Consider the following 27668-nt stretch of genomic DNA (forward strand, 5'->3'; position numbering starts at 1 on the left):
AGCCGCTCTGCCATGGGGGGAGGTCAGGAGGGTCCCACAGTCATCCCACCTGCACGAGAGCACTACCGCCTGTGGGAAGGATACAAGAAAGCTGAAGACAACCGAAACCCACAGCCAGACAAGGTAACCCTCCTTTCCTTCAGGGCTGAGCAGAGGGCTTTCCCAACCCAGAAGGCAGGGCAAGGGTGGATGGCTTAAGGCTCAGCCAAACCCACCCGTAAAAGGAACGCCACTCAGAAGTTCATGTTTGGTGTCCATCAGCCATGTTAAGACTTTCCCTCAGGATACAGAAGCACAGGGCTAGGAGAGCTCAGAGTCCAAGCCCTCCAGGGAGCCTCCAGCCTGTTAGCAATGGAATCACAGGGCAGACAGGTGAGCAGCACGTGACACCTCATCAGGTAAGGCAGTGGAATCAGGGCTGACCCACAGAGGACACTCAGGCTCGGCTGCTCAAATGACAATGAACTCTTCCAGGCACGGATGACGGGGGTCTACTGCTTCCAGATTTACAACAACCATTCCTTCTCCGTTAAGAAAGAGAAGCCAGGTTTCCTCTTTGGGGAGTATCCAAGCTCAAGCTATAAGAACAAAGTTTCCTTACGTTTTGAACACTCTAAGTAGGATTCCAAAAATTATGATGAACACAAAACATGCAGCTAAGCAGGCTCCAGAGAGTCCAGAAACATCTCCACGTGTTCAGATCACGTGACAGATGTTGCTTTTGGTGTCAAAACGTGGAGTAGTCAGTTTCACAGTTAGTCCCACTGCATCCGTGACATCTCCCAAGCTTCTCTTGACCTGCACACCAGCTTTCAGCCAAACCTGGCTGAGGGCCTAAAGAGACTTAATTGGGAGGGTCATGAACACACCAACAGAACCAAGATCCACCCGCAAGAACACAGGCTAGAGCAGTGAGCCCCAGCAGAATGCCCCCTCCTACGGCCACCTAATGAGGGTCAGTGAAACTCAAGTTTGTTCTGCAGCCCCAGGCCCCAAGAGAGAGGCAGCCAGATGTCTTTTCCAGCTCAGGGTGCACCTGCAGAGGACAATGAATGGAGGGAGAGGAAGGCAAGGCAGGGTAGAAGTTTCCATCCAGATTTCCAAGGAAAGCTCCTCAGGTGGAGAGAGGCTTAGACAAAAAGCAAACACCAGTGGATCGATGGCTGGAAGGTAGGAGGAGTTATCAGTTTTCTAGTCTTTGCAGATTTAAGAATGAAGCACGAGGGTCCTCTGAGCCCAACAACAAGGCAGCCTGGGCTGTGAAACTCTTTCCGGTGGCTTTGGCATCATGACAGCCTGTGTGCTCTCCATCCCTCTTCGCTCCCAAGTGGCAGGACTGCGGGGAAAGGCACATCACAGCAGCGTGGCCCGGGGGGGTGGGCTTCCTGATCCAGAGTTAGACGTCCTCACGGGTGACCATGGGAACACAGCGTCCCTGCACTCAAGGCTCCAGTGACAGAACCGAGTCCCTGACCCGCCTGGCTATGTGCTCAGGCCGGTGCCTGCTCCTCCCACACTCCTGGGTGACAGTCACAGAGGTCGTGGTCGCAGGAGGCTCAGTAGAAGCGCTTTCGGCTCTGATCTTGCCATTTGTTGTAGAGTATGAGCCCAATGACAATGGCAAATACGGAAAACACCAAAGAGAAAAAGACGATGAGAAAGAGGGCTAGGCCACTCAGGGGCGGCAGCGGGGCTGTCACTAAGGAAGCAAGAGAGAAGCAAGTCAGAATGAGGGAGCCCGCCCGGTGGGAAGGACCAACCAACAAGCTATCGAGTCCCCACTTCTGGGAGCTAGAGTGCAGACTCTCCCTTTCTGGATGCCGCAATTTAAAACCTAGACAGCCCAGTCTGCTCATCTGGAACACGGAGACAAGTGAGAAAGCAGGGGCAAGTGCTCCAAGCGCTTCGGAGAAGAACCCCGAAAAGAGGCAGCCCCGCCAGCTGTACTGCATGTCACCCCAGACCCCCACAGCCCTCAACCTCCTCACTGGCCCTGGGGCCTTTCCCCAGGATCCCCCGTGCTCACTCTCGGGCAGTTTCATGTTGTCCACTGAGGGCAGGAACACATCTCGATGCAGCTTCTCCTCTTCTGGGGTTCTCTCCACCGTCAGCTCAAACAACTTCAGGGAAATGACGTCATGGTTGTCTAAAGAAAAAGAGAACCAGGATTACTCAAGCCACCCTGAAAAGAGTGTCTTGGTTCAAGCTTCTAATCCACGGCTAACAAACAGTGACCTGAAAAAAAATAACTGAAACTTCTGTTTCTCATCTAAAAGTAAGGACAAAGAACAGGGAATATTCTACATTATCCTGTATTTATGGTTTTTATCAACAAGCATGCATTACCTATACAATTTTAAAATTTAGAGAGGGACTTCCCCGGTGGTCCAGTGGTAAAGAATCCGCCTTCCAATGCAGGGGACGCGAGTTCGATCCCTGGTCGGGGAACTACAATCCCACATGCCTCGGGGCAACTAAGCCCATGCGCCTCAAGTAGAGAGCCGGCATGCTGCAGACTACAGAGCCCACGCGCTCTGGAGCTGCGGCGCCACAACTGCAGAGCTCACACGTCCTGGAGCCCGCGCACAACTAGAGAGAAAACCCGCACGCCACAACTAGAGAGAGAGAAGCCCACGTGCCACAATGAAAGATCCCGCATGCCACAATGAAGATCCCACGAGCCACAACTAAGACCCGACGCAGCCATAAATAAATAAGTAAATAAAATATATAAAAAAGGGAAAGTCAATGTTTTAAAAATAAATAAAAATAAAATAAAATTTAGAGACGATACAAGAACTAACCCCCAATCACACGTAAAACCTTCTAGTGAAAGGAGACACAGTAGCCCCACAGCTTCCCTTTAACATGGACAACACACATAAGCAAGACAGGAGAGGGCCTCACAGCAGCTGTTTAATGGGCCATGAGCAGGGCACGGCTATTGGCCTGGAACACACTTCCCTTCTGGACTGTGCCTAATTCTCTGCAGTAACTGTGACCCTGAATCTCACTATTAATTACCAGAGAAGGATGAAGAAGTTAGGGACTCAATTTTTTCTCTCCTTTTTTAAAGTAACATTATAAATTCGGACAGTCAAACATACTTGACGTGTCTCAATACACTGAAGTTGTATCTCTTACTGAAGCTCAACCCAACCCAACTTTATCCAGTGGGAGCCTACTGAAGTTGGCTCCCAAGTCCTTTTACACGAACCCAGAAGTTTTTGCTATCTTCCTTGCTTTTCTAGGAAGTTTTCAGCCTGTATTTCCTACCTTAGACCTGGCAATAGCCATATCCCCAAGAAGCTCTTGTTCCTCTTAGTATTGGTATTCGTATTAAGAGACCACAAATATGAGTGCTAGGGGTGCTCGTTGCTACTAGGTTGGTTATTGCAGACTGGATTTCTTGCCATCTCTATTATTAGGATGGCATTTACAGCTGCTTGGACTCTTAGAATCTTTGGCAGACCCCCAGGTAAAAAAAACTGGATTTACCTTCAATTAGAAAAAATGTTTTCTCTGCCAGGACTGAGATTAAACCACGGGACAGGATAAAGAGCCACAGTGATGCTCCTCACAATGTAGGGGCATCAAAGGCTGGGACAGCTGTGATGTGTCCTTTCTCAGCAGTTTCCAATAATCCACAGCAAAACAAGTTAAGATGTTAACAAGAAAGACCTTAATAGAAAGACGCAATTTGTATTTAGGGGTATCCTACAGGCGGAGAACATGGACGTACTAACCTAGGCATTACCGCCAAGAACTTAGAACAAAGGACTCCTTAGGATAAACAAAAAATTATTCTCTTTGGCCATTTCCAACAGTTGGGAACAACTTCCCACTGACAAGTACAACAGGAGGTTAACTGAGCAGGTCCCAGAAGCCTGCAAGCTCAAAGGAAACTTGTGGACAGGGATACCTCTTTCAACTTGAGTCACGTAACAAGATTCCATAGCAAAGATCTCCAGCCTGTGCCTCCCCTTACCTGTGCCAAGGTAAGATGTCCCACAGCTCTGGCCTACCTGCACAGTATTTAGAACTAGCTGCCAAAATTAATCTCTTGTAAGTGACAAAAAGCAGATCAATGATTGCCTGGAGGCAAGGTAAGGGAGGAATGCTGCAAAGGGGCACAAGAGAACTTTTCCCTGATGGAAACATTCTGTATCTTGAATGGGATGGTGGTTATATATATGTAAGTATTTGTCAAAACTCTTCACGCTATATACTTCTGTTATGTGGAAACCATATCTCAATAAGGTTGATTTTTTAAAAAAAATTAGTTGCCAGGATTTACAAAATCAGATTTCATTAAAAAAATCCAGATTTCCAGCTTCTCTTGAAAAACTAGAAGACATGGCCTCACTGAGCCCACATTTTCTATTGGCAACAATGGCTGAAACTGAGTGGACGCTGCCCATTTCAGATGGGGATTTGCCTTTCTTTCTTGCCAGAAGCAAGCTCTACTTCATCCTAGCTTCACTCATAATACATTATATCAAAAGAACCAAAAGTTTAATGCTTTACCTCTTCTGAAAAGACGTTATGATTGATGCTAAAGCCAAGGGAGAGAATAAGCACATAAAAGAAGCTTCTAATCGGAAACAAGTAGGAAGAAAATCCAGAGGAGAGAGAACAGTAGAAAAGCCCGGTACTGCTAACGCCACATAAGTCAAGGAAGGCAGGGGTTTCAGAGTAATTGGTCAAACAAGCTGAAGAGAGGACAAACAGCAAGCACACAGAACAGCGAAGAAACATTAGGAGCTTTTACAAAAATACTTGTGCTAATAGCATGGCGGAGACACAGGCCTGAGTGCAGCATTTACCATGGTGGTAAATTTACAGAGGTGGATGTCTTAGAAACACAAGCATCTGCACACACAACACATTCAAAAGTCTGAGCACAAGGGAGAGTCTGGGGGTCGGAAGAGGGAGGGCAGAGTCAAGGAAGAGCTTTGTTAAGAGAAAGGGAACTAAGCACATTAGGTGAAAGGACAGGAACCTGACTATAAAAAGAGGCACAAGAAATAGGAAAGCACAGAACTCAAAACACAGGCTGGAAGAGCTGGCTTGATGTAGAGGCAAACACTGCTTTCCATTAGCACCAAACATCTCCTGAAGACAACTGTGCTAGATAACCCCCCACCTGGGCTTTTAAGGGATCTGGACACGAGAATGCAGGGAGATAGGCGCTCACAGGGCACTTGTTTGCCAGAGCTCTGCCTGGCTGGCTCTCCCCTCTGAGAAGCCTCACCCAGGCTGCCTATCGAGACGTGACCTCAGTTAGGGCAAGTAAGGAGTGCACATGGCAGTACCTGAGAGATCCCCAGTGATGGAGGAGGTGCCGAAGTAGTAGCCCCGGGGCAGACGGACACCGGGCACCTCTATGCAGTCCCTCCACTCATGCTTGCCATCGATGTCCATCATTATCTAGAATAAAAAGAAGAGATGGGGCTTCCCTGGTGGTGCAGTGGTTGAGAGTCCGCCTGCCGATGCAGGGGACACGGGTTCGTGCCCCAGTCCGGGAAGATCCCACATGCCGCGGAGCGGCTAGGCCCGCAACAGTGAGAGGCCCGCGTACAGCAAAAAAAAAAAAAAGAAGAGATAAATCAGGGCCAGGCCACGGAAGCGGGAGCGAGACAGCCCATATCGCCAACAGTTCCAGAACAGGGACTCACCGTCAAATGCCTCTTGACATAGCGAATCACAAGGAAGGTGTCATAATGGAGATTGCGGACAATGGCCGTACAGCCCCCCAGCTCTGTAGGCCGCCCGTCCCGCTCGTGATCATAGCTGAGGGAGCCATTGTTCACCATGGCTGAGATGTAGGGGAAAACCCGCTGGGAAAGCAGGGAAGGAAAAGCAGAGAACGGTGAGGAAGTACTCTTAGGAACACGTGTGCAAACAGCATCAGGAATTCTGCACATGAAGCTGAGCTCCTCACAGCATACCAGACAACCACTGTGTCTCATCACTAGCAGCCCCCAAGAACCCACGCTGAGATGGTCACTCGAGGGACATGGCCCAGAAGTGACGGACCTCTCTACCTGCCTTCAGGAATCCTCCTTGCACCCATTTGGGGTGGGTCTGAAATGGCCCCTCTGACACTCTGGAGTCTGACTGCAATCCTCCCAAAGATCGCCACTTGGCACTTATAGTCTACCCAAGACGTGTGTGTGTGTGTGTGTGTGTGTGTGTGTGTGTGTGTGTGTGTGTGTGTGTGTGTGTGTGTGTGTGTGTGTGTGTGTGTGTGTGTGTGTGTGTGTGTGTGTGTGTGTGTGTGTGTGTGTGTGTGTGTGTGTGTGTGTGTGTGTGTGTGTGTGTGTGTGTGTGTGTGTGTGTGTGTGTGTGTGTGTGTGTGTGTGTGTGTGTGTGTGTAATGGCCATGTAAACTTCTTGAAGAGAAAAATCATTTATTATGCCTCTCTGCATGTGTCCACCTTAGCTCCATCCCTTCCCCGCCCAGGGCAAGTATTTTGCACACAGAGGTACTGCGAAAATACCTGTTCAATCAGGGAAATCTTTCCATTCAGGATAGCACCTTTCAAATTCTAAAATTCTATAAGCATATGATGCTAAATGGCTCAGGACGCAGAAAGGGCAGTGTCAGAGCCAGGCTGCAAGGTGGTGTTCTCCAGCCACAGATGACTATTCTTAGTCAAAAGACCATCCAGCCCATTTAAGCTTCACCACACATAACTTCTCCCACTAATACTCAGGGCGAGGTTCTCCCACTGAAAGTTGCCCCACATGCCACCCATTTTCTCACCTACTTCAGAGGCCCTCTCTCCAATAGACTTGTGGAGCAAATTCTTCCCTAGAAATAATGAGCTAACCATTCCAGAACAAGCCCAGTGCTAAGGCAGTGCAGAGAGGCAGGGGGATGAAAGGACAGGAAACATGAGACATGCCACTTCTTTGGTGAGTCCCTCATTGTCCTAAACAATCAACATGCAAGGTGAAGATGCAGTCAGAATCGGAGACTGGTGACTCCTGAGACAATAGCCACATGGATTCTAAACAGTAGCAAATGTTGGATGGACACATAGGGAGTATGGGATGGCCATGGTGGGTCAAGAACTGAGTACCTGGACTCCGGGAGAATATCGTCTCTTCTGGGCCTGAGAGGGTCCAGCAGGTTATTATAAAAACAAGAGAGGGCACAGAAGACAGGAGACCAAGTCAGAAAGAAACAGCCATGGAAGAGCTATGACCCAGCTGTGGTGGATGAGCAAACCATCTAAATCCCCAAACAGAATTTCAGGGTCCATGGAAGGCATTTCGCAAGTCCTCATACCCCTCAAAATTACAGGCAAAACTATATGCATGGGTGTTTGTACATTTTCTAAGGAGAGGGTCTGCTGCTATCGTCAGATTCTCAAAGGGGTCCACTAGGAAGACCCCTCTAACCCACATGGGGTCCCGAAACTCTCTGTAACTTTATAAAACACACAGCATCACACTCTCCAAGCAGGTCTCACTTATGTCTCTGACAGTCCAAAAGTCAGGCCATGAGTTGGTCTGTACCCAGACTACAGTATTTCTTTAGCAAGGGGAGGGACAGGAGTGATAAAGAGGGCTAAATTCTTCCAAATTCAAGATGTCCTTTACTGCCCAGGATCTCAGGATATAGCTCTTGCCCAGAAGACAAAAATCCCACCACTTGAGAGGCTATCAAATTAACTCTAATCCAAAGGGATCATTTACCCTGTAATTGAGCCTTATGGACATATATTTCCAAACAGTTATTCTAACCGACAACATGTGGGCAAGAAAAAGCTCTGTGGGAACATTGCAGCAGGACAGACTTAGAAAGAAAAATCACAAGGTTCAAGCATGTTGAGCTTTGCTCCAGAAAACTGCTACAGTTCTAAGCTACGAGCAATAAGAGATACCCGTACAAGCTCAGCTCGGCCCTGCCCTACAGGAAGTGTGGGCAAAGGTGGAGAACCCAAAGCGTTCCTGCCCTCTAATACTTTAGTGAGCACCTGTTATGAGCCAGGCACAGTCCCAGATGCTGGGAGCTCAATGGCAAACAAGATAGGCAGACATCTGCTCTCATGGAGCTGACATTAAAGTGGAGGGGACAAACAATAAATAAGTAAATAAAATCATTTGAGACTGATAAATGCTATGATGAAAATAAAATAGGTAACACAATAGAGACTGATGAGGAAACATTTCTCTGAGGAGACAACATCTGAGCTGAGACCCAAGTAGTTAGAGGGAATCCACCAAAAAATCCGAGGGCACAGGAAGCATGAGGTTAGCATATTCAAGGACCAGGAGATGACAGGGGTGTCTTCAACCCAGCTAGTGAAGAAGGGGCTGGTGTGAATTGAGGAGGGAGCCAGCTCACACCAGCCCCTCACAGGCCACAGCAAGGGTCTGGGGTGAGCCTCAGAGCAGCGGCTCTTCTCTTGTGCCACTGGTGGCATATGTACAGGATTACAGAAAGGTATGAAATGAATCAGTGGATGATTAAACTACTGGAAAACTACTCTTCTACAACTATCATTCAGGAAAAGAGAATCATGAGTATGTTATCAGCAGTTTACAGAGATGGGCTTCTGACAAGAAAGCCCGTAACTTCAGTGAACAATTAGGGAAAGAAGGGATTGAAAATGCCCTCGTGAGCTCTGATGATCCCAAGGCTTGCTTCATTTATCAACCCCAGCACCTGACCTGTGATCAGAAGTTGAAGTTGTAAAAAAAAAAAAAGAAGTTGAAGTTGTAACTTTCAAGGGCGTGCCTAGGACAGCGATCCTTAACCTAAGGGGACCTTACTCTTCCCAAGGCTGGTGAAGCAGCCAATCAGCCAGTATCAGCCAGAGGCAAGCTGGGCATCAGGATGACCTGGGGGAGCTTTTCAACTGCACACACACGTGGGTCCCGCAGTCAAAGAGCCTCACTCAGTAGGTCTAGAATGGGGCATGGGACTATGTATTTTTTAAGAGGCACCACAGACGACTGGGATGTGCAGCCCAAGTTAAGAAATACTGCCTTAGACAGAGTCCCACAGCTTTGGAGCTGGAATCTGTCTACTTCAGCAACTCCTGACTTGGCCTTCCACCTTCCACCTCACATTAACGATGTCTTTAAATGTCTTAAATGCCATCTTAACGTCTATGCCATCTTAACGTCTAGGAGTTCTTGAAGGGTTCCTTGGGTACCCACTCATTTGACAGAGCAGCTCATTTTGTTTCCTTGGAAAGCAGCCTATATATAGCCAGAACCAAAGGCAGAAGAATCACCCTGACTCCGGCAAAGGTGGTAGTTTCATTCCTAATTTAAGAGTCATCAAAAATTAGGAACTCCTACCTATTGTCCAAATGGTTGATGTCAGAAAGGTGGGGAGATGTCTTCAACTTTTTGTATTACAAGGCCCTCCACACGGTATTGCACCTTCAGTGTAACTTGATTGAAAAGAGACTCATGAACTTGTGGTTGTGTGGATCCTATGCTGAAATTCCACAGGTGCAAAGCACACAGGCTGCAAACCACTAGGTGTAAAAAAGAGCACACATGGCCCTCTGTAATCAGGGAGACCTGGGTTCTAAATGCAGTTACACCACTCACACCTGTGTAATCTCTCTGAGATTCTATTTCCTCACTGTAAGCAGGGAGAATAATACACAGCTCACAGGGTTAATTACGAAGATGAAATGAAATATGTAAAGCATTTAGTACAGTGTCTGGTATTCAGAAGGGAGTCAATAAATGTTCATTCAACCAATGACTAAATTAATGAATTTTTAGATATATTGTTCACAGGTGTTCATGTATAAACACAAAGCCAAACATATCTTTTAGAGCAGTAATTCCCAGACCATTGGCTGTCATGGACCACTAAAATCTCTAAGCATATTTTTGGGATTAATAGGTTTGCCTTTTCTTGCTTTTTTTTTTTGCCTACTAAATATATTAAAATATAATAATGAATGACAGGACAACCATCTATAATAAACATCATTTTTTAAAAGAACATTTTAAACCAAAAAAAGAAAGAACTATATAATTTTATAATAAATAAATAATTAATAAAACATTTCTCATTTATGAAAAGTCACTTCACTGTTTCTATTCTTAAACCAGTGAAACTCTGTAACCAACCAATATGAGTCTATGAACCAGCATCTAGGAGCCACTCTCTTAAAGCAGGTTTACCAACCTAAACCCCAGTGCAGTTGAGGAAGCTGGCCAAGTTTGCTCCCTGGAACCTAGATGTGAAAAAAAGGAGGGTGGGAGGGGAGAGGGAGAGCACAGAGCCACACCAGCTACTGCCAAGATGTCGGTAAAATGTCCCTGGGAATGTCACCTAGTGGTGTGAATACGAATAGCTAGCGTTTTTTGAGAGCTTACTCTGTGCCAGCCACTGTACTCAGTAATGTACACATATGCGTTCATTTAATTCTCACAACCCTGGGCTTCCCTGGTGGTGCAGTGGTTGAGAATCTGCCTGCCAATGCAGGGGACATGGGTTCGAGTCCTGGTCTGGGAAGATCCCACATGCCGTGGAGCAACTAGGCCCGTGAGCCACAACTACTGAGCCTGCACGTCTGGAGCTTGTGCTCCGCAACAAGAGGCCACGACAGTGAAAGGCCCGCACACCGCGATGAAGAGTGGCCCCCACTCACCGCAACTAGAGAAAGTCCTTGCACGGAAACGAAGACCCAACACAGCCAAAAACAAATAAATAAATAAATTTAATTCTCACAACCCTAAGAGGTAGTACCGGTATCTGCATTTCACAGTTAAGAAAACTTGTTTAAGATAATGGAGGTATTAAGTAGTGAAACCAGGGTTTGAAATCAGGTAGTCTGGCCTTAGAGCCCTGGCTCAATCACTACGCCACACTGCTCTAAAGATCAATCAGTATCGAACAATGGTTGGTATATACTTAGATACAACCAAAACCAGCAAACAAACAAACAAAATACCTAGGTCTCTAATATACCCTGAAACACAAAGAAATACTGGAAAATGGCTCCAAACTAAAGGAAAGGAGAGATATGACAACTGAATGCAACACAGGATCTGGGGTTTTCTTTTGCTATAAAAGACACAGTGGGGACAACTGGTGAAATCGAATAAGGTCAATAGATTAGATAATAATATCGTTATCAGTGTTAAGTTCCTGATTTTTATCACTGTGTTTAGGGAAAACAAGTGAAGAATTTAGGATTAAGTAAACATGATGAAGGCAATTTACTCTTAAGTAGTTCAGAAAAAATATACACATATGCATGAGGTCAGACACACACACACACACACACACACACACGCCATGAGCACAGGGACAGACAAACATACACATATACAAGTAAAAGAAAAGGACAAAGCCAATGTACTAAAACATTAACGTTTTGGGAAATCTGGGTGAAGAGCATTCTGGAATTCTTTGTTGCATTACTGTAAGTTATCTGTAAGTCTGAAATTGTATCAAAATTAAAAAAATTTTAATGATTAATCTGAATCTAGTATTTACCACACTTTCAATTTTTCTATGTCTAAAAAATTTCAAAATTAAAAAGGTTTAAAAAAAACAGTATGTTAAATATGATGCAATGTTTTCATTTTTAAAAAGGCGTGTATAGTTCTGTTTTTGTTTTAGTCTTTTCTGATTTTTCTGTAACGAGCTTTTACATAAAAATAAGAATTAACAAAACAAATGCCTCTTCTACAGCACCTCCCTTCACACCTCCGTGTGACCGGCCCCTTGGCTCACCAAAAGAACACACTCACTGCCACTTCCCAGACAGATCCTTTTCAGACTTCCAAAACTTTCTAAGTCACTGGTCCTACAGTACTCTTCATCCAACTAACCCTTTGTGCAGGAATCTGGATAGAGATGACTGATTCACTGAGCAATACCCATTCTACTTAGAATGGGTAACATCAGTGAGATTAAGCAGCATGAGAAGGCCCCTGCTCCATAAGCCCCCAAACTCCTACTAACCTAGACTAGCTGTGACTCTGTCTCCAAGTGTCAAAGCTCCTCAACTGGAGGATACGGAATAGTGCAGCCTCCGGGCCAGCTGACTGCCTGGAAGTGCTTCACATACTTGAACATTAATTATCATGAACTCTTAAACTCACAGAATGATTTTAATCCCATTTATCTTAGTTGTGATCCCCAACTAGAACAAACCCAAACCATGTAATGTGGGGACTTCAATAGAGTACTGTAAAATCAGGAAACCTTAAACTCGAGGTATGCCCCAAACACTGAAGTTCATAACCCACCTACCCAGATTACAAGGGCCAAGATGCAGAACACAGCCTAAGAGGCAATACCTTAATCTCACTGCTAACCACCATTATGGTAGTATGTGAATACTTCTTGTTAACTCCATGGAATAGGAGATCCTGTCTATAGTTCTACTGTGGGGAAACCATGAATCTCCTGACACTGTATATAAAATACTACTGTATTCAAACCTACCAGAAAGCCGTACATTTCTACTTCCCCTGAAAACTAGCTCTCACCAATGAAGCTCAGCCTCACTACCTAATCACATCTGAGAGCTTGCTGGACCTAGTTTCCAAAGGAGTGTCTCTTAGAAAACACTGCCTCACCAAGGACTGAGAAAAAAACAAAACAAAACCTAAGTCACATCGAAGTAGTATAACAAGAGAATTTAAGAAGTTATGGAGTTCCTTTAATACTGTAAAAACTCTGTCCACCAACAATAAAGAGACCAAAAGGGATTAGTGTCTTCATCAACATAAAGACTTGAGGGAATGTGCTTTTCAAGTGGAATGGCGTATTATTGTTAACTTTCTTCCAGTTTCAAAAGAGGAAAAACAATCATCACATTAAAAAAATACGGGAAGCACCTCAAACTAGACTTCCAAGCTGGCCTGATCTGAGAAGAGCAGTGAGCTGCTCACATCGCTTTCCAACCAGCTGTTTCTGCCTCCAGGGGTGGGGCCCGAAGGTCCCACTGGGAATAATGAGGGCCAAGGCTGCAAAGGGCTGCACTTCTGGGCTCTCATTCCAGGAAGGCCCCTTGCCACCATACTCTGATTTCAACTGAGAGAAGACATTCCTACTTCAAGACTGCTACTGAGTTCTCTGCAACTTTTCAACAACATCTGGGTTCTCCTGAGAAACAGATGACCATCAGCTGATGACTTCCTGGTGCCAAGAAAAGATGATCAGGTTGTGTTCTAATCAACATCGTAAAAAGTTAGCAATGCCAACATGTAACTCACATACCACACAATTCACCCATTTAAAATCTATAATTCGGGGGCTTCCCTGGTGGCGCAGTGGTTGACAGTCTGCCTGCCAATACAGGGGACACGGGTTTGAGCCCCGGTCTGGGAGGATCCCACACGCCGCGGAGTGGCTGGGCCCGTGAGCCATGGCCGCTGAGCCTGCGCGTCCGGAGCCTGTGCTCTGCAACGAGAGGCCGCGATAGTGAGAGGCCCGCGCACTGCGATGAAGAGTGGCCCCCGCTTGCCGCAACTAGAGAAAGCTCCTGCACAGAAATGAAGACCCAACACAGACATAAATAAATAAATAAAATTTAAAAAATATCTACAATTCCATGGGTTTTAGTATGTTCACAGGTAAGATTATGATAACCACAATGAACTGTAGAACACTTCCATCACCCCCAGAAGAAACCCTGTGCACTCTCCCCACCCCAGCCCCCAACCCTGGCAACCACTCACCTACTTTGTCTCTATACATCTGCCTATTCTGAACGTTTTTTATATATGGGATTATACAATATGTGGTCTTTTGTGACTTGCTTCTTTTGCTTAGCATCTTTCCAAAGGTCATCCACATTGAAGCATGTATCAATGCTTCATTTCCTTTTAATGTTGAATGATATCCCATTGTATAGATATATTTTGTTTATCCATTCATCAGCTGATGGACATTTGAGTTGGATCCATTTTTGGCTATTTTGCTGCTATGAACATTCATGTAACTTTTTGTGTAGACATGTTTTTATTTCTCTTGGGTGTATATACCTAGGAGTGGAACTGCTGGATCATATAAACTCTACATTTAACCATTTGAAGAACTATGGAATAGTTTTCCAAAACAACTGTACCATTTTCCATCCCCACCAGCAATGTATGAAGGTCCAATTACTCCACATCTTTACCAAACTTGTTATCATTTGTTTTTTTTTATTTTAGCCAGACAAGTGGATATAAAGTGGCATCTCATTGTGGTCTTTTTTTTCTCACTGTGGTTTTGATTTGTATGCCCCTAATAGCTAATGACATTGAGCATCTTTTCATGTGTTTATTGGCCATTTATATATCTTCTTTGGGAAGATCTATTCAGATCCTTTGGCCATTTTTCACTTGGGCCGTCTTTTTAATTACTGAGTTGTACCTAGAATATATAAAGAACTATTACAAGTCCCTTATCAGATATACAATTCACATTTATTTTCTCCTATTCCATGGGTTGTCTTTTCACTTTCTTGATAGTGTCCTTCAAAGTACAAAACTTTTTAATTTTGGTGATTCACGTTTTTGTTTTTTTTTTTGCGGTACCCGGGCCTCTCGCTGTTGTGGCCTCTCCCGTTGCGGAGCACAGGCTCCGGACGCGCAGGCTCAGCGGCCATGGCTCATGGGCCCAGCCGCTCCGCGGCACGTGGGATCTTCCCAGACTGGGGCACGAACCCGTGTCCCCTGCATCGGCAGGCGGACTCTCAACCACTGCGCCACCAGGGAAGCCCACATTTAGTTTTTGATCCACTTTGGGTTAACATTTATGTATGGTGTGAGGTAGAGAAACACTTCATTATGCTGCCTATGGATATCCAGTTGTCTCAGCATCATCTGGTGAAAAGATGATTCTTTCCTTATTGAATTGACTTGGCACCTTTATCAAAAATCACTTGTTCATAATTGTGAGGATTTATGTGTGGATTTTCAATTCTATTCCATTGACCTATATGTCTATCCTTATGCCAGTACCACACTGTCTTTATCACTGTAGCTTTATAGTAAGTTTTAAATACAGGAAGTGTGAGTCCTCCAACTTTGCTACTCTTTAATCAAGAGGAGGCTATTCTGGTTCTCTTGAATTTCAATACTGATGGTAGAATCAGCTTGTCAATTTCTGCAAAGAAGCCAGCTAGGCATTTGAAAGACAGGGATTCCCTCAAATCTGTAGATCAATGTGGGGAGTGTATCACCATCTTTTTTTTTTTTTTTTTTTTTTTTTTTTTTTTTCGCGGTGCACGGGCCTCTCACTGTTGTGGCCTCTCCCGTTGCGGAGCACAGACTCCGGACACAAAGGCTCAGCGGCCATGGCTCACGGGCCCAGCCGCTCCGCGGCATGTGGGATCCTCCCAGACCGGGGCACGAACCCGTGTCCCCTGCATCGGCAGGCGGACTTTCAACCACTGTGCCACCAGGGAAGCCCTATCACCATCTTAATGATATAAAATTTTCCAATCCATGACATGGGATGTCTTTCCATTGACTTAGCTCTTTTTCAGTTTCTTTCAACAGAGTATAAGTTTTTCAGTTAAATTTATTTCTAAGTACTTTACTCTTTTTGATGATAGTTAATGGAATTGTTTTCTTACTTTCATTTTCTGATTGTTCAATGCAAGCATATAACACACAATAGATTTCTGTATGCTGATCTTATATCCCGTAACCTTGCTGAATTCATTAGTTCTAATAGCTTTTTGTGAATTCATTAGGATTTTCTATAGATAAGATCACATCATCTACAAAGAGAAATTGTTACTTCTTCCTTCCCAATCTGGACTAGCTGCCCTGACTAGAACCTCCAGTACAATGTTGAATAGAAGAGGCAAGAGCAGGGCTTCCCTGGTGGCGCAGTGGTTGAGAGTCCGCCTGCCGATGCAGGGGACACGGGTTCGTGCCCCGGTCCGGGAAGATCCCACATGCCGCGGAGCAGCTGGGCCCGTGAGCCATGGCTGCTGAGCCTGCGCATCCGGAGCCTGTGCTCCGCAATGGAAGAGGCCACAACAGTGAGAGGCCTGCGTACTGCAAAAAAAAAAAAAAAAAAAAAAAATTGTAAAAAAAAAAAAAGAAGAGGCAAGAGCAGATATAGTCTTGCCTTATTCCTGATCTTAGCAGGAAAGGATTCAGTCTTTCACAATTAAGTATGATGTCAGCTGTAGGGTTTTCATAAATGCCCTTTATCAGGTTAAGCTCCCTTCTATCACTAATTTGTTGAGTATTTTTATTATCATAAAAAGGTATTTAATTTTGTCAAATACTTTTTCTATATCTATTTATATGATTATATGGTTTTTGTCCTTTATTCTATTAATATAGTCTATCATATTAATGCTCAGATATTAAACCAATTGTGAATTCCTAGCATAAACATAGTGTATTTATACATGGTGTATCCTCCTTTTTATATGTTGCTAGATTTGGTTTACTAGTGTTTTGTTGATGACTTTTACATCTATACTCACAAGAGGTATTGGTCTGTACTTTCCATTTCTTGTGATGTCCTTATCCGGCTTTGGTATCAGGATAATACTGGCCTCAAAGAATGAATTGGAGGCTTCCCTGGTGGCGCAGTGGTTGACAGTCCGCCTGCCGATGCAGGGGACGCGGGTTTGTGCCCCGGTCCGGGAAGATCCCACATGCCGTGGAGCGGCTGGGCCTGTGAGCCGTGGCCACTGAGCCTGCGCGACCGGAGCCTGTGCCCCGCAACGGGAGAGGCCACAACAGTGAGAGGCCCCCGTACCGCAAAAAAAAAAAAAAAAAAGAATGAATTGGTTAGCATCCGCTCCTTTGATTTTTCATATGGGTTTGAGAATTGGTATTAATTCTACCTTATATTTGGTAGAATTTACCAGTGAGGCCATCTGGGCCTGGGCTTTTCTTTGTGAGTCACTTTTTAATTACCAATTCAATCTATCCAGATTTTCTATTTCTTCAACTATCATTTTAACAGTCATTTATGGTCTGACAATCTCACTGTGGCACAGGTGGTACCCTGTTCTTCAAATACTAAAGCTCTTGACTTACCTAAACAATTCTTATATTGCTCATGGGGGAACTGAGGTTATGTGATTTTGAACAACGTGTCCTGATTTCAGGGAGGCAAGCCTAAACACAACTTAAATCCTAAACTCCCTCACCCCCTTCTCAGATGCATTAATGTTGCTAGTATTTTCCCAATATTTCCTCATAAACAAATGTGGCAGACAGTGAACTGAGCAACGATGTCAAGGGCACTCTGGTGACAAGGAAACAAGAAACCAGAGAGACAATTTTACCACTGCCTTGAGGGATCTGCTGAACTGTTCCACAGCCCCTCCTGCCTGCTCCTTGTCCTCCTCGTCCAGCACATCTTCAACACACGACGTTTCCAAATTTTCAAAAGGTACTATATTTGTCACCCTCTCCTTATGAGCTCAAGATAATAAAGCAAAATAAAGAGACTGCAGTCTCTGGAGTCAAACCCACTACCTGGGTGTCACTGATGAGTTTTTTTTTTTAACCTTTCTGTACTTCAGTTTCTTACCCATAATGTAGGGATAATAATAATATCTACCCCAAGGGGTTGTTAGGATAAATAGGTAAGGCATGTAAAAGCACTTAAAACAATGCCTGGCACCTTCAAGTACGATGTTAAAGAAAACCATGCCGCTAACAAAACACATTTTTGACCTCACCCTCTAAGACAGTACCAGGTCGTTGGGATGTAGAGAGGAGTAGTACACTTTCTCCGCTCTCTGCACTGAGCATAAGCTCTGAGAACTGAAATTGCAGAGGAGATCACTCCGAGAAGGAACATCTCCGTTCTCCAGGAAATCATCCTGGCATGAGGAAGAAACGGATGGCAGGTGGCAGAACACCGTAATTAAAAGTGCAGCCCGTGGGATCAGGTGGCTGTCACCTTAGACAAGACACTGCTCCAGTCTTCTGTGTATGCATTGGTAAAGTGGGAAAAATAATACTGACTATAAGGAGACCTGATGAGGATCAAAGTAAGAACTGTAAAGTACCCGGCACATAACAGCCACTAAAAAACAGAAACCGCTTTTATTCATTTTTTAAAAATTTAGTGTTAATAAATAAATTTGTTTAATAAATAATAAGGAAACAATGACCTGACGTTGATCCAGGGGTTCTTCATCCTGGTTATGCATGGGACTCTCACCTGGACATCTTTGAAAAAGTAAGGTTGCCCACACCCAGATTGCACCTAAGACAAACAGCATCAGGCTCTCTGAGCTCGGGGCCTGGACATCAATAGTTTTAAATGCTCTCCAGGTAATTCCAAGTTGCAGCTGGGAGTAAGGCAGAAAAGAAGTCCCGATTTTTACCATCTGAAACTAATTTTTTTTTTTTTTTTTTTTTTTTTTGCGGTACGCGGGCCTCTCACCGTTGTGGCCTCTCCTGTTGCGAAGCACAGGTTCCGGACGCGCAGGCTCAGCGGTCATGGCTCACGGGCCCAGCCGCTCCGCGGCATGTGGGATCCTCCCAAACCGGGGCACGAACCCGTGTCCCCTGCATCAGCAGGCAGACTCTCAACCACTGCGCCACCAGGGAAGCCGTGAAACTAATTTTTTTGATTAACATCTACTCTCCTTACAAAATCAGGCCCATCAGACCTGCCCTCTCAACCAGAATTACTCCTATCTGATGGAGACATGGAAGCTAAAAGAGCCTGAACGATTTATTTCTGGGAGAAACAGGGAGCCACGTTTAAAACTCTAGTCAAGCCCTGAAGCCCACACCTCTTATTCAGATGTATTTCTAACTACCACCACTATTTCTTCAGCGGGACTGCAAACCTTCTCATGACATTCCCCTCATTAAAATCCTTTAATGCACTTACCCCCTTAAAATACTTAGAAACCCAGACTCCCCAACAGACACACCACCCTTCAGAACCTGCCCCACAATGTGCACGGTGAGGACGAGTCACCTACATTCAGGATGCTCTGCTGCCGGTCTAAACAGCCAAGTCACCAACCCCCCAAGGAGACACTGCTCAATCTCACAGGCCAGTTAACTTGCTCAAGAGGGAAGAGTGTTAGCAGCAAAGAATGCAATGTGAATGGCGGCCCTGGAACGTGGCGAGACTGAGGGCCCTGTTTTTCTTTCTACCCTCTTCTCTCCCTGACCCCCCTTTTTCCCCTCACATCCACTTTCCCTTCTCTAACTTTATCACCTTAACACATGGCTTTTCCCTCTGCACTGGTTCCTAATTCTGCAGATTTCAACGTCCATGTCACTTCCTGGAAGAAGTCTTTCCCAACCACTGTCCCCACCATCACCGTCCCACCCCAGGTTAAATGCTCCTGCTGGGTCTTCCTATAGCCCCCCCTGGAGCACCCCCATCAGCACCCTCACTACTACATCAGCACCCCTGCTACTAAGTGCAAGGACTGTGCTGGTCTCGCTAATTCCCAGGGCCTGGCACCTTGAAAGTGCTTGATGTCTGATGGACGGAAGAAGAGCCCAGAAGCAGCGTGGAGAAGCAAGTCTATAACTGACCCACAACAAAGGTTCCTCTCCTAACTCAGGTCTCACTTTCCACTTCCTCTAAGCAGAACTCTGTGGGGAATGTGAAAAACTGTTGAATCTGGGTGTTGTATATACAATGATCTGTTCATCCAATTTTTTTGTAAGTTTGAAATTTTTCATAAGGAACTTTTGGGGAAAAAAGTAAAGTAAGTTCTGCCTCCATTCCTAATCCTGCCTTTCTTGCTAAATATTATTTAGCAACAGGATACCCAGCAACAACGTGTCCTAATCATCTTCCCACCATCTGCTCTTAGGGCCATTAGGCAGAGAGCGAGCACAGACCTGTTGCTAGTGTAAGACAGTACTTAAGAACACTCAGGGTCAGCTAACAAAAAGAAGCTTCTGCCAACAGCCAGATACTGGGTTTCAACAAAATGCTGAGATTTCATCAATTTATTTTTACAGCCTTTCCTAGAGGAGAGGAGACTTGCTGTGCAGTCCTCTGAGAAGAGGAAGAAGAGGATGCTGGCAAGGGGGAGCAGCTGCAGAAGAGAGCTCAGCAGTGATACAGGACGTCAGGGGAGTGGAGGTACATAAACTCAGCTTGCTCTGTGCTGGCCTAGGCGCACCAACCAGCCACGCATGCTCAAGCCCAGGGGCTCCCAACGTGCACAAGAGAGCGCACTGTTAACACTAAAGAAGAAGCCCCCATTCGCGAGAGCCATTCCCAAGACTGTGCACCATAAACAGTTCTATCTAGAAAAAACCCTGACAGAGATGTTAACTCTTGAAGTTCAGCAGGTGAAGAAAATAGAACCGAACCCCTCACTCTCTTTCCCGTTTCCTCTTGAACGACATTCCTAAGGCAAAGGGCTGTGACGTCAGGGCAGCTGACCTAAGCTCTGACACTTGCCATTACCTCTTGCTGCTTCTCCTCATTGGGATACGTGTCTACAAATACTCCCAGCCCCACAAATTTGTCCATGTTTCCAAACACAGGCCCTAGAGAGAGAGAACAGATGATGAACAGTGAAATAAAGCCAAGAGTTGATAAAGGAATAATACATCACTATGATAGAGGAAAAAGTGAAATTCAAAAGACTCCCCAGCCTCTCCTTAAGATGAGGAAACAGCTGTAAAAGCACCCAGTGAAGGGCACGGCCTGTAACAAGCACCCAGTAAGCACCTGCAGTTGTTTGTCATTAAAGGCGGGGAAAGAGAGAAGGCCAGCACCACCCTGTTTAGCATCCCAGTTGCTCCCTGATCCATACTGGTTGCTAAGGCGCCCCTAAAGAATTCTGCTTCACAAACACTTGGTGACGACTACACCCCTGAGAGAACTGGATTCCCAAGTTTCCACTTCTTGTTGCAGAAGAGATCAGGTCAAATCAGGCCGAGTTTTGCCATAACTTGGAGCAATGGCTCCCGCACAACGAGGAAAAATAGATAACTCTTCTCCTTTCTCCTGACTCAGGAGTTCTGAGATCGGTCACTATGCATGCCCAGAAGAAACCAGCGTGCCCAATGTCAGCGTTCGGGACAGGCAGTGCCTTCCTCCGGCCAACGGGCCGGGAGGTTTCAAAGGGAAAGCGGAAGTTACCAATTAGCAAGAAATCACCGCGGGATGAGTCAAGTTCAGCTGCTTTTAGGACTCAGACCCCATTCTAGAGACTAGACAGGCCAGTCTTTATTCTACAGACATCAAGGGAGAGGGAAAACCGCTGGCACTGTGGAGACGCACCCTTCTCAAAAAGAGGGCACACAAAAAAGCAGGCCTGTCACACACCCCACAAGAGCAACCCAGGGTCCCAGTACCTGGCTGCATCCGATCCTTCGTGTACCAGATCGCCAAGCCGTCCCCGTGCAGGTTCTTCTTCCCTTGTCCGTGGATTTTGAAGTGCACCTGCAACTCCCAGTCTCTCAGGAAACATGGCTAAAGTGAAAAAGACCCTAGAATCAATGAGGAACATGAAACGCGAAGCCCTCAGGCCCTCATCCACAGTCTACAGACTCGGAAAACACAAACGCAGGTGACGTGGGGCTAAGGGGTAAAACCGAGATCTAAGACTTGCTAAGTGTTTGGGTGGTAAAATTGAACAGACTGAGCCATTCAACTGTATATGATATTTAATATGAAAAGTGAATAAACCTCCCCATTATCTTCACCATCTCTCAACAGAAACAGGATAGCACTCCAAAGTTGGAAAAGACAAGAGAACTTCGTGTTAGAGCACTGTGATCCTACATCCACCCAGCAAAGGATCTCAACCTACAGAGCAGAGGTGGCTGATTAATTAACACACTCATCGGCAACTTAAGATCACCCCTCTGACAGAAAGACTCTAAAAAGCTTGGATTTCAAGAAGGGTCAAAGCCCCATTCATTACAAAAGAAAAAGATAAGCTAAGTCATTCTGCAAAGGTCTCCAGGAATAATTAGCAGATGCTATAAACAACTCTAATTGGCTAGACTTGGCCCTATGCCAAGCTGAGGGGCACCCCAGAGTTCCCTTGAGAAGGGGTAAGCTATGCCCCCACCAACCTCAGGCCCACGGCCAAGGAGCACAAATGCACCAAAGGAGAACACCACCATCCCCAGCACAGGGACAGCCTCTGGTGGAAAAACATTTAAGGAGGTGGTTACCAAACAGACTCTTGTTTTTCTTCTTTTGAACTGTGTATCAAAACCTTGGAAAAATGGAGAAGGAGGTAAGTGGATGGTTAAGTGTTCTAAATAGTTGAACACTTTTAACCGACTTTCAAACCAGAGTGGGTATTTGATTTACAGAGGCTCCTGGCTAAAGTTCACCGTGAAGAAGGAAGGGAAGGAAGAGCAGATAGACCAGTGGGGTCCAGCCAAAGGCCCTCCAAACAGATTGTTCTGGAGAATTCCCTGGCGGTCCAGTGGTTAGGACTCCGCACTTTTGCTGCCAAGGGCCCGGGTTCAATCCCTGGTCAGGGAACTAAGATCCCACAAGCCTCGTGGCGTGGCCAAAAAAAGAAAAGATTGTCCTGGCTCTTGAGCAACATATTGCTAGATTATTTTGTTTTCATTTTTAATTTCTGGGAAATCTTCCAAAAGTGTTAGTATTCGGAGTACGTAGTCAAAAATAAAAGGGGTATGGATACTTCTGAGTTCACCAAACAACCCTGAAATCTCCAATAGCTTTCCCTCCTCTGATGAGCCCAATCCCTGTGTTGTCATTCGGGGTTCTCATCTTTCTGCTATTTCATTTAGATTTCATAGCAAGAGTGAAATTCAGTGGCAGGAAGCTGCCCCATAGCCAATGGGTAGGTATGATGCCTCTGGGAAAAGGGCAGGGCCAGAGAAGTTCACACTGAGCCAAGAGGTGTCTGCCATTTATCCTTGGCCTTGTGTAGCGCAATGCTATACAGCCTTGGGTAGTGCAATGCTATACAGTTTTGCTCAGGGCTATGTCTAACAGTGGGTCTCAAACTTTGCTGCAGATTAGATTCACCTAGGGAGCTTTTAAAAATCCCAGTATCTAAGCTGCACCCCATTCCAATTATTTCAGAATCTCTGGGGGTGGGACCCAGCCACCAACTCCAATGGACAGCCAAATTTGAGAACTGCTCAAACAAATCCATCCTATTCAAATAACTCAGAAACAATGCCAAAGCTCATTCTGAGAGTCAAATAACAAAAAATACAGGTATCAGAGAATCTGAAAAAGAGCAAGATAACTAGATCCTACACTAGAATCACTGCTACATAAAAGGGTTACGTAGAGACAGCTAGAAAGACAGCAGCAAAGTCTTGGACACAATCATTTATAATCCATAGACCTGTATCAGTGAACCTTGTAACAGAGGTGTAACAAACAACAGCACATTTCTATAACCATTTTAACTTTCCCAAGATTTTTCATGTCTATTGCCTTATTTTATTCTCAAAATAACCCTGGTGGGCAAGTAGAACAGATATTATGAAGCTCATTTAACAGTTGGAGAAACTGCAAACTGAGAGAGGATAAATAACTGCCAGGGCTCACAGTGGGTCTGTGACACAGCTAGATTGAGAACCCAAGTCTTTCAACTGCCAGCCCTTCACCTCTTCTACCAGAACACACTGCCCTGCATTCTGTCCAAGACCGAGTTCAGCACTGTAATCTGGGACAAGGGGCCAGCTTGTGCAAATAGCTCCACGTAGAAACTTCCCATCCCGCTGCTCCTTTAGAATTCTCTGCCGCACAAAATGAACAGGGGAAATAAATCATTTCCTTTTCTGAGATTCACTTGTCTACAACTAATGATAAAAACCATGTACAAGTAAGTTCTTAGCTTCTGCGAACCCATGAGAAAGTGTTAAAGGATGCCAAGGTCACTCCTAAGAGTGGTCATAAAAGATTGAGAAAGAGCCCTGGAAGCCGAAAAGAAAGCATCATCTTACACTTGTACAAAATCACAGTGCAGACACACCAGGAATATTGCATTCACTTCTTGCCGCCATACCTCAAGGAAGACAATGTAGCTAGAAAGGGCCCAGAGAAGGACAAATAAAATGATCAAGGGCTCAAAGTGGCTTTTACACGAAAATAAAATTTAAAATTCGATTCAAAGGGAAATAACAAGGGGTAGGGGGTGGTGTTACTGGGATGAAGCTTGAGAAATTTAAAAGGGCAGTCTTCTAATTTCATAAAGCAAAGGAATTAAACATGAGTTAACTTATTCACCTGCAAAATAACACTCTCAGGTCAATCAGGAATTAAAGACCGCTACTTTTCTATTTTCACAAAATAGAATCAAAATTGATTATTTAATATACTTAGGGCAACAGAGCATCTCCCTAAATATCTGATTTCATTATGAAGGTCATGATCATCTCTGAAATGAAAATCCTTGAAATCCACGGAAGACAGAATACTGGGATAGACAGTGAAATTAAGTCAGTATGCCACCGGTGAACTTTTTAGTACTTTCTGGGTCAGCCTCACAGGAGGGAGAAAGATTCTTACCACCCGGTTCCACAGGGCACCCTGTTTACTTTGCATATCTGGGGTAAGGCGGATATACTGGGTCATCACCATAGCATTGCCCATCAGATTCCACAGGGAGGAACTGCTTGTGCCTACACCTAAGGAGAGGAAGCAGATCAGTTCATTCTCTTCAACACCAACCCGTTCGGAAAGCCACCATGGACCCTCCGAAAGCTGGAGTCATCACCGCTTTTTCCCCTTTCATGTCACTCGATCTCCCGTCTTCTGTCGCTCATTAACATCTCGACTCCTTACCATCTCTACAGTTTCCTTTCACAAAGACTTCCTCAGGTGAAGACCCCAGAGCACATCAGGGCTGTCACTTTATCCATGCCACAGTAGCCACAGCTCAGATCCATTCTTCCCCATTTTGTAGGTGAGTAAATTTTAGCACCATGAAATAAAAAAATTTCCCCAGTTATACCAAAAGAGCTTGACCCTTTGGGGCTCTGGGGCTTAATCACATTCTTTCTTTGAACAATCCAAGCGTGAAGCTACTTTTCTCCTTACCTCAGACTATCAGCCCCTTGAGAGAGAGACCTTTGTGTCTGTATAACCCACAGTATTAGCAACGAGAAGGCACTGGATGCATCTGCTAAGTAAATAATCACCCTTAGCAGCAGTGTATACACTCTTGCACTTTGTGTTTTTGTTTGTTTGCTGTCCCCATATCCTCCAGTGGGGAAACAGGCTTGTGTTAATTAAGCCATCTACACTGATTTGGTCTTCTTTGTAGCTAACCATGTAAATTTTCTGGTTGATGAGCTGTGCCTAGCAGCCTACGAACACTAAACAGAGCAAAGCTAACCAGCCTCTTTCATCAATAGGACTCCTGGACTGGAGAAGAACACGTGTCTTAACTGACAACAGAATTTTATCTTCTCAGTCCGGCCGAGTTCTACCCTACTTCTGCCGCCTGCTTTATTTCTAGCACACCCACGGCTCCATCCGGAGCCCGGCTCATTGCTAGTGGCCCTCAATCACTCCCATCGGTCGCAGTTCTCTCCCCTTCCCACATTCCTCCTGTCCAACTCTAAGCTCCCCTTCCTCCAGGCCCGGCGCTAGTGGCATCCGAGAGCGCGGCTTCGACCTGCTGGAAACTTCCAGCGCTAACTCCGGGGTGGGAGGGAGGGTAAACGGGCCCCTGCCCTTCGTACCCGTGGCTCCCAAACACAGCGAGAGCCCCCGGTGCCCCCACCCACAGCCGGCAGCATCCTCGGGGCCATGAAGCCCTTCACCGCCCCCGCCTGTACGGACAAGCTCAGGTCCGGAAGCTCTCCCCATGCACGACCACCTCGCCCCCGGCGCCTCACCCTGGTAGGGCTTCGACAGCGAGTGCTCCCGTTTCAAGTACTCGAACGTTTGACCCGCCCTGACTTGCCGTGGCCCCTGCCCAGACCCCAACAAAAGGAGAAGGAGCAACATCCTGGACCCATCCCGAGCCGACAAACGCCGCCGCCACCGCTGCCACCACCCAGAGGGTTCCAGGGCCGCCGCCATCTTTCCCACTGCCTTCCCTTCATCGAAAGCCCGCCCCGTCGTCCAAGCCATTGGCCCATGGAACCACCTGCTTCACGTCCTATTGGCTCTCGTCGAGTCCCCGCCCCCACAGGTGAGCATTTCACCGATTGGCTGGCTTGAGTACCAGTTTGCCTTGCCAACTCAGGAAAGGGGCGCGGCCGAATGCCTCGATTCCCTTATTTGCATTAGTCCTGAGTGCCACTAGGACTGCTGAGATACGTAGTGATTTCCATTTGTCTATACATTCTAGAGTAAATTTAAAGAGATACAATGTTTCTTCCAGTTCCACGCAAACGTTCTAGCCTCTCTGCCATAGTACTCTCCTGACCGTGCGGATCTATCAACTGATCTACAGAACTGAAGGGAGAAATAGACAACTTCACAACTCAAGTAGTCGGAAAATTACCAGGAAAATTATCAAATTTATAAAAGACTTGAAGAGCACTATCAAACAACTTGACCTGATGACATTTATAGAAATTCCAGCCAACAACAGCAGAAGACACATTTTCTTCGGTTGCAAAAGAAAAATTTCCCAAGATAATCTGAACCAAAAAAACCCAAACCTGCACAAATTTAAAAGAATTGGAAGCACATAAAGGATGTTCTCCTATCATTACAGTATTAGACTAGAAATGAATAACAGAAAGATTTCTGAGAGATCTCCAAATGTTTGGAAATTAAACTAACTTCTAAATTACTCGTGAGGGAGTAGGAGGCACTGGGCGACTTCAGCGAGTCCTCTGAGAAATGGAACAGAGTACTCAATCCTTTACCCGTTGGTGCAATAATACATCCGGGCCCCGAAGCCAAAAAAGTGAGATTCATCCCAGCTTCCATTCTCTTTCTCAGCAATTCCACCACCGAAACAGTAAATAATCATGTCTTGATGGTTTTATCTCTCATTATTTCTCAAAGCCATCACATCCTTTCCATCCCTCCCTTTGTCTTTCCCCTGAACCACAACAAGTGTCCCAACTGTTGTTCTGGCCACCATTATCCACATGGCCATCCAAGTGATCTAAACCATCTACCCATGCACTTTCCTGAGTGTCAGGGTTAATTAAGTCCATACGGGTTAAGCTCTTACTCCTTAGAGTAGTGTCTGCCATGTAGTAAGCACTACAGTATCAGCAGCATCACCATGATTATTAACAGAGCCCAGTATGGTTCACCATCACCTGTGGGGAAGAGATTCAGGCCCCTCAACCTAGCACACAAAGCCATCTGCCATCTGCCATCTGGCCCACAGCCCCCTTCCTTGTCTATATGCTCCAGTTTCCCCTGTTCCCTCTCCTTTGCCCCAGCCCACTTTCTCCTGGAGGCCTTCCCTGACTCCCTCAGCCAGCGGGCAGTGCCCCACTCTGAGCTCTCAGTGTTCCCAAGCACATCTCTTACACAGTACTTGCCAGCTCTGTGTCTCTGTCTTCCCAATAGACTTGACCAAAGTTAAATCCTTCTTTCCTGAGCATAAATATATTTAATGGGAGATATATGACTATGAGCCTGTTTTATGGGGGATCAACTTTTTAAAATTAAAGTTGTCACAGCTACTGATCTTTTACACACTCCACACAAAGCAGATGACTGGTGATAAGACATTAGGAATTGAATACATCTGTCCATGTCATACCTTGGCTTTAAAACCATGCATGCCTCCCAATTACCACAGGATAAAATCCAAACTCCTTAGCGTAAC

The 27668-nt window shown here is 45.6% G+C and overlaps 1 protein-coding gene across 5 annotated transcripts; it reads right to left on the reverse strand.

The window, feature by feature from the left end:
* Positions 1-246: 246 nt before the first annotated feature.
* LMAN2L (lectin, mannose binding 2 like) lies at positions 247-25966 on the reverse strand. 5 transcript variants are annotated; one of them, XM_081253487.1, is made up of 10 exons: positions 24704-25688; positions 24428-24546; positions 23863-23943; positions 22096-22139; positions 21268-21385; positions 20372-20454; positions 5679-5840; positions 5316-5430; positions 2027-2146; positions 247-1699 (listed from the first exon to the last, which is right to left on the reverse strand). In XM_081253487.1, the coding sequence occupies exons 3-10, from the start codon at positions 23903-23905 to the stop codon at positions 1557-1559; spliced, it is 828 nt and encodes a 275-aa protein (XP_081109613.1). In that variant the 5' UTR covers positions 23906-23943; positions 24428-24546; positions 24704-25688; the 3' UTR covers positions 247-1556. The 5 variants fall into 5 exon arrangements, with proteins under 5 accessions (XP_081109613.1, XP_081109616.1, XP_081109615.1 ...); XM_081253490.1 differs by lacking the exons at positions 22096-22139; positions 23863-23943; positions 24704-25688 and adding an exon at positions 25762-25966; XM_081253489.1 differs by lacking the exons at positions 22096-22139; positions 23863-23943; positions 24704-25688 and adding an exon at positions 21994-22064 and having other exon boundaries at positions 24428-24445.
* Between the last annotated feature and the right edge of the window lie 1702 nt (positions 25967-27668).

This window comes from Mesoplodon bidens (genome assembly GCF_964165515.1).
Source record: "Mesoplodon bidens genome assembly, chromosome: 14".
Classification (NCBI taxonomy): domain Eukaryota; kingdom Metazoa; phylum Chordata; class Mammalia; order Artiodactyla; family Ziphiidae; genus Mesoplodon; species Mesoplodon bidens.

Coding starts and splice junctions, on each gene's coding strand:
- LMAN2L (XM_081253490.1), bottom strand. CDS start 25,948: ATGGCGGCGGCCCTGGAACCCTCTGGGTGGTGGCAGCGGTGGCGGCGG. Junction 5,841..20,371: donor ATGAGGAGAAGCAGCAAGAG/GTAATGGCAAGT, acceptor CTGCTTTCCCAG/CGGGTTTTCCCCTACATCTC. Junction 1,700..2,026: donor CAACATGAAACTGCCCGAGA/GTGAGCACGGGG, acceptor TTGCTTCCTTAG/TGACAGCCCCGCTGCCGCCC.